The sequence below is a fragment of the Sylvia atricapilla genome, chromosome 4 (assembly GCF_009819655.1).
Source record: "Sylvia atricapilla isolate bSylAtr1 chromosome 4, bSylAtr1.pri, whole genome shotgun sequence".
NCBI lineage: Eukaryota > Metazoa > Chordata > Aves > Passeriformes > Sylviidae > Sylvia > Sylvia atricapilla.
Window position 1 is genome coordinate 15821322 of NC_089143.1, and position 16233 is coordinate 15837554.

Here is a 16233-nt window from a genome sequence, read left to right on the forward strand (position 1 = left end):
GCATAAGCATTGTAGCTCTTTTCCTGTGACTCATGCTGTATTATAAATTTGGTCTTCTATTCAAGAGCTTTACTTGTTAACGAAAGGAAATCATATATATATGATTTATATTCATAGAGCTCTCTGTTATCACAGACATCCCATCAGAGTTATCAAGCTTTGCCTTGAAACATTTATTTCGCCTTTCCTCCCATTCATTTTGGAAGGGCATTCCAGTACTTTAATGCTTAGCGACTTTCGTTAAATATACAACCTAAATTTATAGATTATACAATTTGTTCTGCCTCCTGCATTGACATTTAACTGAAAGAGCTTTTTTATTCTTTCACTTTTTTTTTTTTTTTTTTTTAACCTGTCTGATGTATTTATATAGCAACCGTATCCTTCTTGCACCTTTTTATATGAGGATGAACGATCTCTTTTGGTCTCCCCATATAGACTGGGCTCATTCAAAAAAAGAATATCGTTGCCATTAAAGAGAGAATTTGGCCTTTATCTCTGTATTTAGATGTCCTCACAATAGATGAGATTACTGTCTTTCCATATATCCATCAATGAATCATTAGTGCCATAAATCTAGAGGAAATATCATAGGAACAAAGTGCTTTAAAATATTTTGAAATTTTTAAATTTTGTATTATTATTGTTTGATATTCTGTGGACGGGCTTTTGAGATAGATAAGATTTCCTATACTTCTGTTCTTAAAGCCCTATCATTTGGAAACACTGTGGATGTGGATTTAAAAATGGAAAATATGAAAAACTGTATTCAGTTAGATCCTGTCGCTGGGTGTACAGAGCACTCCTGCTCTCTGATCTCACTAGCTGAACACAAAAGCCATTATCCTTTCTGCTGTTACTCAGTTTTCATGAGAAACGATGTGTGAGGTAAATAGGAAAGGGAAAGGGAAATGGAGGGGAGACAGAAGTGGAGGGGGAGAAGGATTTACTGAAGCAGAGAGCAGAATTACCTGACGAGAATGGAGGACGAAAAGCCATAGGAAGCCAACATACAGCTGAATGTAAAACTGCCAGAAATCGTTGAGAAATCATTCTGCCATAAACTGGCTCGATCCTGGCAGTCTCCTACACCAGGGTCAGTTCAGGGGGGTTTGTTGCTGTTTTTTGTTTAGGTTTTTCTTTTTTTCTGTCTCTCCTGAGCCTAGGACAGATCACTAAGCAGGTTTTTCATATTAGATTGTAAAACCTATGATCTATTTTATATAAAACACTATAGATTTCCCCCACAAGAACATAGGTTAGGTGCAGTGTAATTACCCAATATTTTTCTTCAACCTACACCTGTCTAATGCACTGTTTTTCAGCTGTGTCTTCTAAAGTAGGCTACATTTCAGCAGCAGGTGAATTTGCTCCCAGTATTCTTCTATTCTTAAAAACTACAAAGCTATTTTTTAATGTAAAGTTGATGGAAATATAAAACCTTATATTGACTCAGGTTTACTAATGAGATAACTTTAGTGACAGTCTAATAATGACAACAAACAATTTGACAACAATTTAGATTAAATGATACAGATTATGCCTTGGAAGCCTTCAAGTGGCACATCAAAGTCATGCTGAATGTTACATGTGCTTTTTTTAAATATAACCTTGCCTTAGTTTGTAATGACTTTCTTCTAAAATATCTGCAGTTTGGCCATTATAAACCATGCATCACAGTTGAAATGAGATTAAAAAGCACAACAGTCTCACAAATCAAAACTCAAATGTCTAATTACTGGCATTTAGCAATGAAGCCACTTCTATCACCTGCATTGCACTGATGTGAAGCCAGCAAAGAAAGATGCAGAAGTAGAAAAACAGATGAAAAAGAAAGGTAGATCTTAGGATCTTAGTTCTGAAGGAACAGAAAGGTACTTATATCCCAGTGACACTGAATGAAGGGTGAGCCCCTACTTCCCTGAAGTTTTTTTAAATGTCCCAACAAAGAAATCAATCCATATCTTGACTGTCTGACATGTGGAGATAATATGAAAATTGGAATAAATAATGTTTTTACCTTCTTTTATAATGTTGCTAAATAGTGTTTTTATCTTCTTTTTTTTTTTTGCTACCACATATGGATTCTGATGTGTTACTCATTTACAGTAAATCAAATTGCTTCAAATCCCCACAGAACTTATTACAAAATGTTATTATAAAAAAACCAAATTGACTTTCAAGGAAAGGAGGCTCTCACCTTTTCTTCTTACCTATTCAGTAACAAGTTCTAGCAAGGCTAAAAGCCAATTTTTGGCAAGTTAAAGTGCTGGCCTTCATTGCTGCTCAATATTTATTTCTGTATAAGGATGAGGATACAGTGTACAATGTTCCTTTGAAGAATTGTCCTTGTTAAGGTTTAGTAGGCAGAAAAATCAGACTATTCAAGATTACTTTTTCTGAAAGAATCAACACTCTTTAAAACTAGACTGTGCTATTAGGAAATCTCAAACAACAAAGCCCCACTGTTGCAGGGAAGTGTAATTCATTAGTACTATGTGCCACCTTTCTTACACCTACAATTTCTTTTTGTATTTTGAATTCTGCCATATGTACTCTGTACTGGGTCAACCCCTGCTGGAGCCAAGTATCTGCAGACCTGCTTGCTTACCCTCACACCCAGTGGGACAGGAGAGAAAATCACAAGAAGTTGTGGGTCAAAAGAAATAGAGAAAAATCATTCATCAGTTACTGTCTTGGCCAAAACAGACTTGGACAGTTTAGCTTAATTTATTGGCAACTTGAATTACTTACTGACTTGGGAATTGTGAAGAAAAGAAGAAAAACATCTAATCAGAAAATCACTTTTTCCACCTTTCCAGGTTCAAATGTACTCGTCACTTCTTATCCTTCTTTGTTCATACTGCAGGTAGTGAACGCTCTCCTTTCAAGACTTGCTCCTTCATTCTTAATTGTTTCCTCTGTACTGGCCTGGGTTTATCCATGAGCAGCAAGATCTTTCATGGTGTATGTCCTCCAGCATGGGTCCTTCATGGGCCCCAGTTCCTTTGGGAAGGCTCCACCATGGGAGGGCTCCTCCATTCCCTTTCTTCTGACCTTGGCACTGCCTCTCTCATTCCCACTTCCTCAGCTTTTTGTGCCCTCCCCTTTAATATATTTCCCTTTAGATGCCACTGAGCTGGCTGATGGGCTCAGCTGTGACATGTGGTGGATCTGCTGGGGAATTGGGTGGAACCAGCTCCTGGCACAGAGCAACCCCAGTCAGAGAGGCCAGCCTGCAACCCCACCACCACCAACAGCCAGGGCACACCCCACAACAGGGGCACAGAGCACTCCCAGACACTTCTCATTTTTGTCAAGTACGTCATCACAGGCACTAAATATTTGACTGTGGCCAAATTACTGTTCATGTTTTGTGATATAGAATACACATAAATTTTTTTCAAATGCATTATTACACTGAATCACTCATAATAGACATCTGAGAACAAAGCCTTAAAATGTATCATAGAATGAAGAACAGTTTCTTTCTCATTTCTGAATAGAAAAATAGCAAAATGAAATTTTATTAGTTTTTGGAGAAGGAAGCATATTTTTCCTAGAAGTAAGTGACAGACTGAGTTAACTGTTGGGTTTCTTTTTTCCTTATGAAAAACATTGTGAGTGACATGCAGTCACAGAGTGTAACCTAATGATGAATTCTTCTGGACATCAAGAAAACTCCCACCTGGAGAGCCATTCTCTAACAGGGGAAGCACTGCCAAAATAAATGGCCTCTCTGGAGGGCTAGAAAGTTACATGGACATGTTGGCTATTTTGTGGCTTATATTTGTTCAACTCAAAATTTTAATTATATATTATTCACTTAGTGCTGATACAATGTGGGTAGCTGAACTACTGTGTTAACCTTTTCAGATATCCCAAGACCAGTGGGGGAGCAGAACAGAGTAAAAGGAGTGAATATTTGGGTATTGCTGTACATTTTCTAGGTCTGAGCCTTTTCTCATCCACACAAAGAGGTAGAAAAAAAATCCAAGTCCTGTTAGGAACATGCTACCACTAAAAATCCTGTTGGTTATTTTTTACTCATCAATGATTTGATTTTCTCTTTTGGAAGAAAATGCCTTCTTGATCATTATTTTAGCATCATGATTTAACACTTAATTTTGCATATTACATCAGTTAAACAGACGTGGAAATCTGAACTTAATTTGGACACACTAAATCATAATTATGTTAGGTCTTTCCAATTAGTTTACATTTGAGACAAACAGGAATATGCTGATTCAGATTCTAATTTAAAAATTAGATGGAAACTACATCAACTATTTCAAGAAGAAGAAATTAAAATTTTATCACAAGAGACTGGAAAAAATCTGTAGCTATGCATGTAGCACTAAGGACATGCTCAAGGTTTTATTAGTATTTAGCTCCAAAAGAAATATTTGAAATAAATGAGGAAGAAAGGAAGTCACTATATATTTTGAAAAGTAGAAACTAGAATGAAACTCTGTATTTGTAGAAATACAATTATATGTTGAAATGTAATTATATAGAAGGGATGAAATCACAGCTGATGTCAATTTTTACTGGATGTTATATAGAGCAGATACATGGGCTTGACATGCTAATTGGAGGAAACTTAATCAGTTTGGTAAACAATAAAGAATTTGCCCTTTAAAGCAAATTTGGAAAAATGCCACATTCTGACATGCCCATTTTGTTTTACATAGAACATCAAAATGACACAAGTTTTCCTAACAGAAATATTTAAAACTCAAGAGAACAAGAAAGGAAAGAGTACGCAGAGGAAATTACTTGGAGCTCATCCTATGACAAAGAACAGGAGACAAAGAGCAAGTGGATGGAAACAAGAACAAACATAAAAATAAAGTAGCTGAGATTGAGACAAACATGCAGATTTATGGACACAGTTCAGTTTATTTGTGCCACTTTCTTTTTTCTTTGCCTCAGACACATTTCAGCTTTGAGCTGACACACATCACCTTATCTGTAAAAACCTGGTAGGCAATTCTGGCACTTCTGTTTCATGTTGTGCTGTATACCTGTAATTCGTTCCAAGACACAAGATGAATGTATAGGTATTCTTGATGTATTACTACCATTCCTGCCTTAGTTCAATCTGTTATGACCAGCTGCTCCCATATATTTAGAGGTTCTTTTTTTTATTTTTTATTTTTTTTTGGTAACTCACAGAGTTCTGATACAACATTGGTGTAAAGCAAAGGGAAGTGACAATTGTAAATCTGAATTGCCTCACTCTGAAAACTGCATATATGTAATAACAAGGGCTTGCTCTGAATTGCTATAAATCAGAGTTTTCTGTAAGGTTACCTTCAAAGTAAGCTCAAATCCTCATAATGAGATAAAATCCTGATCTCTGTTCTTACCCCTTTGAATTTCTTTGATAAATAGAGCCATATGTTATCTACTTGAGGATTCACCTTATAGAAGGGAAATATTTTGAGGGTATATGAAAAATACAGTACTCTGAAACCTGTCTCTCCACAGTCTTACCTAAACCTCCATCACTGAATGTATTTTTACCAAAAAATAACACTTGCCAAAAGCTCCTCGACATTGTGTTGTTCTTGGCAAGTGTTATACTACACCGTGGTGTCTCTGTCCATTCAAGACTACAATCGTTCCATCATTCTGGGGCTGAAGTCATAAGTTCGTCCCATGAAATAAAAGGAGATATAAATCCCTTCTGAAAGCATTAGTTGGCAAAGTGGCAGAGAAATTACTTATCTTTCAGCTCATAAGAATCTTAATAATACAAGGTTCAAGGAATAATATGAAATGAGATGTCAAAAATAAGGTGTTAGGTAACTAAGCCTATAACCCTTATGTACCTTGAAAAGAATTACTATAATTTTTTGAGGCTGAACACAATGAGAAGAAGAACTGGGATTTCTGAAACATGTCATTATTCATGCAGGGATAGATGAAATCCTAAAGACTGAAAAATTAACTGTGTAAAATTGAACGGAGAGAACTATCATTATTGAAGCGTTTGCTAACGGTATGTCATGTGTCACGCATAGTAGGCTTTGATAAATTAGAAGGTGTCTTAAAATGCCCTTTTCAATCCCTTCCAAAATACAGCCTGGGGTTTAGGGAGCGCTCCCAGCCCGCGCTGTCCTGACAGAGGCGTTCGCGGGCGATGGGAGCTCCCCGCGCCCAGCGCGGTGCGTGTCCCGGGAGCGGGCGGCGAACAGGTGCTGCGGCAGGAGCCGTGCGCGGCGGGGCCCTGCCGGACTCTGCCGGGCTGCCCCCGGGCCGCCCCGCTCCCGGGCCGCTCCGGGGCGCAGACAGCGGCCCCGGGGGAGCAGGGCGGGGCAGGCAGCGAGCCCGAGCGCTCCCTGTCCCGGCAGGGAAGGGGTCGCGGCCCCGGAGCCCCGCGCCGAGCCCGCCCCGCGCCGCGCGGGTGGCGGGGGAGGTGCCGCCGCCGAGGCGGGGCCGCGCTCCCGTTCCCGCTCCGTCTCCGCTCCGCCGCTCCCAGCCCCGCTCCCAATCCCAGCCCGCTCCGCCGCTCCCAGCCCCGCTCCCGCTCCCAATCCCAGCCCGCTCCGCCGCTCCCAGCCCCGCTCCCGTTCCCATCCCGCTCCGCCGCTCCCAGCCCCGCTCCCGTTCCCATCCCGCTCCGCCGCGCCCAGCCCCGCTCCGGCTCCCGCGGCCCCGGTGCGGCGGTGCCGCGCTTTCCCGCCGCGGCTCCGGGCGCCTCCCGCCTCGCAGCATGGACGTGAGGAGAGTGGAGAGCATCTCGGCGCAGCTGGAGGAGGCCAGCTCCACAGGCGGTAGGACGCGGGCGGCGCGGGGACGCGAGGCTGCTTCTCTGAGTTAATTTGGGGTCTCGTCCCCTCTCCTTCGGGCAGCAAGTCTGGCAACTTGGCGTGGGGCGGGAGGGGGAAGCTGCCTGCCCGCTTACGAAGGGCGAATGCACTCGTGCAGTCGTGGGCAAACGTGCGTGTGTGTGTCTATGGGGACAGTAAGCAAACGCTTAACGCCTGGGAGCTCGGGCTAAGGAGCGTTCAGGGCTTCGCGAATCCTGCCCTAAGATGCCTGCTCTGACCTAACTGGTACTTTTGCCTTTGCTGAAATGACTTGAGGCTGGGAATGAACCTCCAGGGCACATCCTTTCTAGTTACCAACTCCTAGGAGGTAATTTTGGTCAGACCCCCTTACACCTCCCTGCTTTGGTCTCCGCTGTATCTCTCTGATGCCTAAGTGGCAACTATTTGATGGAGACCAGCTTCTTCTGGTAAGCCAGAGGCTGTGTGGTGCCTTTCTTTTCTCTGTGCCTCAAATAGCAGTTACACATTCACCTGAGAAAGGCTACAGGATAACTTGCATTTTAGGGAGGAGAAAAGCACGCCTTGCTATCCTCTACAGGGATTGTGACTCCTGGAGTTTTAAGAGTTTTTCCCCAGTTATTTAAAAATGAAGCTTCTTGGGTGCAGTGTGTAAGAGGATGTTGCCAAGAAAGGTGTTCAGCTCAAGCCAGCTGGATAAGCAGAGGGTAGTTGGACAGTTAATGAAAAACTTTGTGAAACAGGCAGTCAAAGACAGGGGAAACTTCTTTTCTTAGAGAAGATATTTCTTGCTGTGCAGCTAGATTTCTCATAAACTGTCATGCCAGTGTAGAATAGTAGCCTTACCAACAAGTTGTTTGAAAGACACAGTGCAATCCCACCATTTCCTTGATTTCTAATGCTTCAGAATGCATCTTCTGCTTGCTAGAAGAGGTTCACAGCCATGTGTTCTCTGCTGGATTGTACCTAGTTTTTCTCTTTTTCTTAATGTCCCAGATTTTTTAATGATTTAGAGTGTGTAGCCTTTCATGCAGGATACCAGATCATTTGCGTTGGGGATAGGGAACTTTCGTATTTGACTGTGCTATCAGCTCAATTGTAAGTCCATCTTTGCAACTCAGTAAAGTTTTGGGAAAAATTGTGTAGTCGTTATAATTATCCGACAAGGGACATGGCCACTAAAGTGGTGTTGTGATACTTCTCACTACTTTTCAGTCCCAATCCCCCCAAGTTATAATTTAGGCTTTTTCCTCCGCGTACCTCTGTCAGCCTTCCAGCGCTAGTCTGTTAGAGGTCTGAAAGTCAAACTATTTTCCCATAACACATACATCATCAGTGACAAACCCCAAGCAGGCTCTTGGCTACCTGTGCAACCACCGTGCAGGACTGTTCAGGCTAAACAAAACTGAGGTCATGATTTAGGCACAGTGGATTTGCACAGCTGCTGTAGAGGTGTTGAGGATTTCTTTGGTTTATGGATCATTAATGTAGGTATTGAAGCATAAAGAGAGTGTAAAGCTTAATGTTTTTTCTTACAGGTATAGTTTGCGGTATCAGCACAGTGCCTATACAAAAATTGGGGAAATATTATCTGAATCCATGTCATGCACATGATAGGAAATACTCAGATTATGTTTTTATGGAAATTGCCTTCAGTTGAGCCGTATATTAAATGTGTTTTCAGTTTTGGTGCTCTTGATATGCATGCGTAGTAGCTTTTAAAAATTAATGACAGCTTTAATTCACTTTAAGCTTGTAATGGTGAGATGAAGTAAGATACACTTTTGCACTCCTTTAGAATACAAAGTAAAATCTGACTGAAACACGACTTAATGTGGGGAAAACATTTCTCAAAAATAAGGTTTTATGCCAGAAGAATACAGAAAGATAAAAATGACAGAGCTAAAAGGAAATACGTCCTTTCTTTTGGAGAATGATACACATTACTACACTGATATCACCAGTGTGATGTGATGTGATATGATGTGATGCTAACAAGTTTCTAGCTTCACTCCTCTGGGCTTTCTTATGTGAGAGAGCCCATTTATTTTCATCTTCCCACAGTTTAGGCCCTTTTTCATCTAAACTTTCCTTTACACTTTTCTCTTCTCTAGCTGTCTCCTTCCAGGCTCTTAAATGTTCAACTCATTTTCAGTGCCATCAGCATTTCTGAATGTACCTGTCTGTTGTATTTTTAACAAGGAAGGTGGATTTTTTTCTCATTAATTCTCTTCAAATAGAATCATAACTTCAAACGTTAGTCATTTTTAAATGGTAATGCCTACAGTAGAGTTGGTACCGGGATTTGATGTTAGTGCAACGAAGTCAGAGATGAAACCAGCGAAAGTGCGACTGTTCCTCAATTTCACTTTTCCAAGTGAAATAAAGCCCAACTAATGCACAGGCAGCTTGAATAATGAAAATTATTAATGTAAAAGGCAACATTTTGTGCCTTTTAACAGGTAGTGACTGCCTTAACCCGATCTCCTCACATTTAATGTTGCACCTTGCAGGGTATCTTCTGATTCAAGGGCATTCAAATTAGTTTCAATTGAAGCACCACTGAGAGTTGTTGAAGCGGTAGAATGTGTCCTCTGTGGAATACTGAGCCATTGTAAGGATGAACTGTTTAATCCCTCTGCCTCACGAAATTGTCTTTATCAATGGCTTATCTATCAGAAGGCTGCATTTGTGCTAGTGATAGCCAAAGCTCTGCTGCTGCTGGGTAAAGGCATGCAGCATCTTGGCAAAATGAGAAGAGCAGAGGGAGATTATCAGTCAAAGTTTGTGTGGGTAAGAGCAAGTTTAATCACAAAATGTCCTCTGGGTTCAATATCTAGGACAAACTTAAGCTGTTGGGAATACTAATATGAATAAGACATTATCACAGCAACTGGTTGCTTTGCTTTAGGGTGTGATGAATTGAGAATGGGCATTGTGCTGGCCAGTACGACCACGCTTATTCAAAATCCAGAAATATTTACGAAAGCTGTGGTGTCATTTTTGACAAGTTTTGAAGATTTTCAGTTATTAGACAAGGCAGTTGCTTATTATTCATGTTAGGAAAAAGACTATAATTTCTACATTGTGGGCAGAAGGACCACAACGGACCAAATAGTATTTTATCCAACTTTCAGTTTACTTAGAGTTAAATATTCTCTGCCACACCTCTGAGAGATCCTTGTGCACTAGTGCTCACTTTTGCTTTTAATGAATGACTTGCTTTTGTTGGGGCCTTCTTAGAAGACAAAGGAAATAGCGCTAAAAGGACTAAAAATTACGTCTTGAATAAGTTGAAAATAGAAATTTTGGAAAATGGATGCTAAGAAAAAGCAAGAAAGTGATAAAATGATACTGCGAAATAATTAGAGGAAAGAAGAGGTGGGAGGAGGGAAAGGGGGAAACAGATTTTGTATCTCACACATTGAGATACAAAATCTATTACGTGTTAGTGGTAAGTATTGGATCAATTTCTTTATATCCTGGTTGGGATTCATCTGACATGATAAAAAGCAGGCAATGACTTTCGAACTGATTTGCACAAATATTCATATCAGTGTGAAAGCTTTGGTTTGTCTGGGGCATAGGCCTCGGTATAAAATTTGACTTCTGCCTCCGTCTCTGGTTCCTCTGTTCAATGAGTGTAAAGAAGTAATTATATGCAAAATTCTGTTACAGAGAGTCATATTTGACACGAATGCTGAAAATACCTTACCTTTCCATCAACATAAATTTTACATCATGTAAATATCAATTTTCACAAAATACAGTTTTCGTACTCATTATTCTGCCTGTCAAGGTTACTCTACCTATGCTCAGAGAGTTGATATATAAATAACTGAACATCTGGACAAGTTTCAGGTATACTTGGCTTAGAGAACTTAAGCTTTCCAGGTGTTTTTTAGACATTTTAAAACATATAGAGGCAGATATGGTATCTAGCAGTAAGTGTAGGCATCAAAGAAGTAACTGTTGTGTGTCATGGAAAGCTTTTACAGTGTATCAGATAAGCACTTAGGACTTCTGCTTTGGGTTGGAGCTGAATATTTGATCTGTGCAGCATTCAGCTGTAATCTATCCCATCTCAGCCTCTGAGTTTGCCATTGTGATTTATTCGGAATCTTTGGCACTTGGAAAAGAAAGTATCTAAAAATACAGCGCCTGATTGCTTCACTATTTCATAGATATGTGCATTCCTGCCAGGCTGTCCTACTAGCTTCTTCCCATCCCCCTTCCCAATTCTGCTTGTCCTCTCTTTATTTCAGGTACCAAAATAGACAGTAATTGAGCTCTTCCCTGCCAAACAAATGCTGGCCATTTATTGTCTCCTACGAGCAGAGGCCATTATGCCTGTTTGGGATGAGGAAGAAAACATCAGCAAACGTTTGTGGCCTTGGAAGTCAAGGACCCAAATCCATATTTCAGTAGTTGTAGTTAAAACAGTCTGAACCAAATAGGATGCCCTTCTTTATTAGCACACGCTTCAATTAATAGGCTTGGGCCTATTCTGGGACATAAGAAGTGCAGATACAAAACCTTCATTGTTTGGAGCCCAGTGTGGCAGTGCAGGTGGAGGTGGTTAATGGGGTGGTTTGTCTCTGTAATATTTGGCCTGAACTGTAATGTGCGACTGCATCAAAAGTAAATAGGCAACAGTTTGACATAGGTACTAGTTTTTTTGATAGTAGTTGTCCTTTCAGAATCCTGGTTTGTTTTTTTTTTTTTTTTTTGGCAAGGGCTCTGTTTTCTATTGTTTTTATGGCTAAGTATTGTTTGGTCCAGATTTCACACTGAGTACATCAGGCAGAATGTGGACGAGAAGTGAAAGTGTATGGAATGTATGTGTTTTGGAGCCTATAGAAGTATGAAAATATGGAATCCAATAATCCAATTATTCTGTGATGTTCTAAATTATTAGTTTGTTGTTGTATTATGAGAGTCTTTGGATCATATATATCATGGTTTGATATTTTTTTTTCTCATAATTTTCCATTCTCACACTTTATAGGAAGGGTAATTTCTGTGTTATCACCTTCATGCATGCAGCAGCAGAGGAGGTTGGGCCCTAGATTTACTTCTATGAGTTTTGGAGATCTGTAGACAACAGTTAACTGGCAGCAGTTCAAAATATGTGGTTGTGTTGAAAACATATTGAATCCATTCACCTCTAAGAATAAACCCAAACACAGAATAAAAGCTGTATATCTGAGCTCATACTGTGTTTTATTTCTGGCAGCCCAGCAGAGACTTAATATGGTATTAAAAGGAGCTCTCTGTCAGAGGTCTGAAAATAAATATAGTGTTTCTCTTTTATATTCTTTTTCACCTCTAAAACAAATTTCTTTAGAGATACACTTTATAGTTGTGATCCCCTGTTGTATGTTTATAATTTATAATGCAGTAACACAAACAGTGGTATGAAAGTCATAGATGCTTATGTGTCCACTGGAGAAAGGAACTACAGGTGGAAGGCATAACAATAGAGAATTTTAAAATATCGATGCTTTGCCCTGCTCAGAAAAATGATGCATTTAAATGTTTGGATTTTATTGTAGAAGATAATACCTTTGTTTGTCTACCAGGTATTTTTCACCAGGTAATCCATAATCCCCAAGCACAGTTAAATGCCCAGCACTACACAGCACATTATAGGCATATGCCACAAAGTTGCCAAGTGGTGACAGCCTAAAAAGAATTATTCCAACTCAGAATGTCCTAAGACATAGATTTCAAGATGGTTGGTCTGTATCATGCAGTCAGTAAGAAAGGGTTTGCTGTTTTATTGACAGGTAAAAAGCCCCCCAGTTTTATTGATACACTTTTCTTCTCACAGTTTTCAGTTTCCTCTCTGTATCTCCAGAAAAATATAGTATGAATACTGCTGTAGTTATTAAGCTTTAGTAGAGAAAATCTTATTCTTATCTTTTGAATCAAACTTTTGTTAATAATCCAGAAGGAACATTTAGGATTTATTAGAAAGGTAAACAGTAGCCGTAAAGTGTGATGATAAAGACCAGGAAATGCCTTTTATGTGTGTGGTATCTGAGCAAGTGGACTCTGGGATCTGCTGTTCTGTTACCTTTAGACAGAGATAATTGAGTCCTGTTTATCTTAAAATTAGTAGGAGAAAAATTCTTAAGGAGTTTTCTATTGAACCGACGTAACAGATGTATATCAAGGATATGCAACCATAGATTCATGTTTTGCTTCATTGTGTGCTGGTAGCAATATGATGGGTGTTTCCTCAGATCACCATAGGTCTTGAGTTTTGACAGTGTAGCTGGTTTTAACCAGGGGATACACAGATGTCCTTAATCATTCAGACTGTTGACTAATATTCCAATGCTCAGTAAGTGAATTGTATACTGCAAATCTTCTGATTCACTCTTTCTATTCTCTGTATTATTTTCCATGTTGATTTATGGACATTTGAGGTTATTGTGTTTTCTGATGTGATATTATAAAAAGTATCACCTGTTGTAATGCTATCAGTAAAGAAAGATAAATCTAGACTGTTTGTTTGGGGTGATGTGTGCTGGCAGCATCCACCTGCTGGCAACTGAAACAAGCATATGTACATTAAAATTTTTTCTTGCTTTTAAAAACGTGCTGTAATTGACATACACACACACTTAGGTGCTGCCCTGAGTTCTGCACAGCCAGTCTACCAAATCCAAGATGTCTAAGGGAAAAAAAGGCAAAACAAAGTACATATGCAAGTTGTGAGGATGTGCAGTATGATTCCAATACAGAGAATTTCATGCTGTTTCAGTAACTAGGTCTACTTTATATACTGCATCATTCTTTGATCTTTATGGTGGTGATGAAGTGGGGTTTCCCAGTTTGGTGGGTTTTTTTTTTGAATATGCCACATTGTGGATTATCTTCCTAGCCTGCCTTCCAGGATTGAGTAAATGAGAGAAGTACCTCTGTGTCTAGGATCTATCTGCTCACTACGTTGTTTGCTTCAAAGCTGTTGCTTCCAGCCTTCTCTGCTTGGTAGATGGGAAAGAGAAGGTAAAGGTGCAGGATAGGTTTGGTAGACAGGTGATAGATGTTGCCCTTTCTGCTGTCTTTTTAGTGATGATGATGATAAACCTCTTTGCAGGAGATTGGCACTTCCAGCTCTCTCGAGAAATGGCTTCTGCTTCTGCCTATTTGTCACTTGGAAGCACATATGAATCCCTCGGCTACATGAGCACTTCCTGACCTTTTTTGCATAATCTTTTTCCTCAGAGGGATGGTATTTTTAGGTTACACGTGTCTTTCTTGGTGGGTTGATTGTCAGTCAAAGGAGAGGAGAGTAGGTGATGCATCCAGTGGAACTGGTGGTCTCTAATGCATGTTTTATAAAACAGAATTCTGATAGACTGAAGGAAAAATAGCAAGTGGAGGTTGAAGAGAAGAGGAAACAGACATGGCTGAGGGTATAGTGACATAGTTCTTTACAAGGCACAGGGGCTGTAAAGTTTCTCCCAGTACCCTAAATATACTAAAAATATGAACTAGCAGGACCTAAAATTAGACAGACTTATATACCTTGCTTAATTGCTTAACTTGCAGGGTTGAATTGTATTTAGACATTATTTTGACTCATAAAAATACTTGTGTCAGCTACACCTTTTGTTTCTATTAAACTAATTTTCTAATACTAAAATAGAATAAACCATTTCTGTGTTTCAATACAGACTTAAAAAGATTTCTTCCTGTATCGGAAGTCTTTGAGCCACCCTTGAGTTCCTGAGAATCGCTACCTTTTTTAGTTCCTGAGAGATGGGAGGTGTCCAGCTGAAATCCCATGTTGTACTAAAAAACCCAAATATCTTCTCATAATTTAGCTGTGTGTTTTACTTTGCCACAGTTAAAAAAGAACTGCCTATACTTAGAAATGCAAAAGTAAGAATATTTTGACCTGTTTAGATAGTAAAACTATCTAAAAGATGTCAGTTAATTTCTAATGTCTTATTAAGCACTGTTTTATCAGCAGTCAATTTAATCAACAGCACTTAAATTACTGCTAGGCTGACAATCTGTTAGGACATTTTCAATTAAAGAACTCAGAAGAAAGAAGAAGCAGCTTTTTTATTTTTCTTTTTTTTTTCTTTTTTTTTTCTTTCCTTTTATTTTCGCGCGTGTGTGTATTTTTCTTTTCCTTTCAAGAAGAAACCAAAGCATTAATAGTGTGTTTTCATGTTAAACCTTTTCACAAAGAATATGTACAGGAATGCTGTTAGTTAAGTCACTAATTCCTCCATGAAAATGAACTAGAAAACAGTTGATGGCATTATCAGACCACTGTTTGGTAGGTGGCAGCTCACAATGCTGATTGTGGAGATGGTATACTTTCCAATCTGCAGGTGCAGTGTTAGAATAAATGAGTATGCAATAATGAACACAGTTCATTAGGTAGTTTGTTGTTGCAGTAACACAGAATGTTTTGTGTTCTGAGAAGGGTGTGTATTGATTAAATGCATCTTTACACTTAAACAATTAATATAGATCTTCTGGATCCATCAGTGCCTGTTTCAGTATGATTCTTGCAGCAGTTGCAGTTGAGTGCAGTGTTTGTAACTGAGGATCATCCTGTTATACTTAAGAAAGGCACTTAGTCAAAAGTGTTTGAACAGTTGACTTTAGTCCTTCAGATTCTGAAGCTTCTTACAGGGAAGGGAAGAAACAAAGATTTTGTCTCTTCCTGCATAGTCCATAATTTCATAAGCCAAAACTGAGGCTGTAGGGGATACCCAGCTATATTGACAATACACCTTGTAATGCTAATACAATCCTTGCGTAATAATGCAAAAGAATACAGGAATATGAGAAGAAAATAGAGAGATGAAAAGAGAGCCTGTTTTCCCATTCAAAATAATGGAGAGTATTTCTAATCCAAATGACCAAATCTTCAACTTTTGAGAGTCAGTTAATTATTTGCTTTCTGGGAAACAAAACTTCCTCAAGGAATGCTGAGATTTTTGTGTTATATCTTCATTTGAGAAACTTTTATTATAAGGAAAAAATCCTACCGCTGACAGAGTTGTGACTTTTCTGGCTGAGGACAAAATAAATAGACATAAACTCAGTCAAGTTTACATGTTTGTTTGTCTCTGAATGCTAGGCAGACAGTGACTAACCAGGCTGACTGCTTACAACTGTGTGTAATCCACACAGCCTCCTCAGGGCGTAAGCCTGATACAAAACTCAGCTCAAAAATTCTATTACATTGGATTTCATTTGTACTTTTGAGATAAAAGCAATAAAACTCCATGGTATCACAGAAAAATATTTTGGAGGAGAAGTTGAGAAGTTTTCCTGTTTCTCCCGATTCCCCAAGGTGGGATCAAATATTCATATTCTGGTTCAGATGGCTTTTTGCTCAATGTACTTAAAATTCACAACTACTGGGTGCTTTATGACATTGCTGGTGAATTTATTCCAG

General features: G+C 39.3%; 1 protein-coding gene across 2 annotated transcripts in view; it reads left to right on the top strand.

Moving 5' to 3' along the window:
* The first annotated feature begins 6593 nt into the window (after window positions 1–6593).
* Window positions 6594–16233, top strand: part of KCNIP4 (potassium voltage-gated channel interacting protein 4) — a 392050-nt gene continuing 382410 nt past the window's right edge. Inside the window, exon 1 of one of the 2 annotated variants that reach the window (XM_066317171.1) lies at window positions 6594–6782. In XM_066317171.1, the coding sequence (XP_066173268.1) occupies window positions 6722–6782 (61 nt within the window). In that variant the 5' untranslated portion in view covers window positions 6594–6721. The remainder of the gene's footprint in view (window positions 6783–16233) is intronic. The other variant, XM_066317165.1, reaches the window with a different exon arrangement.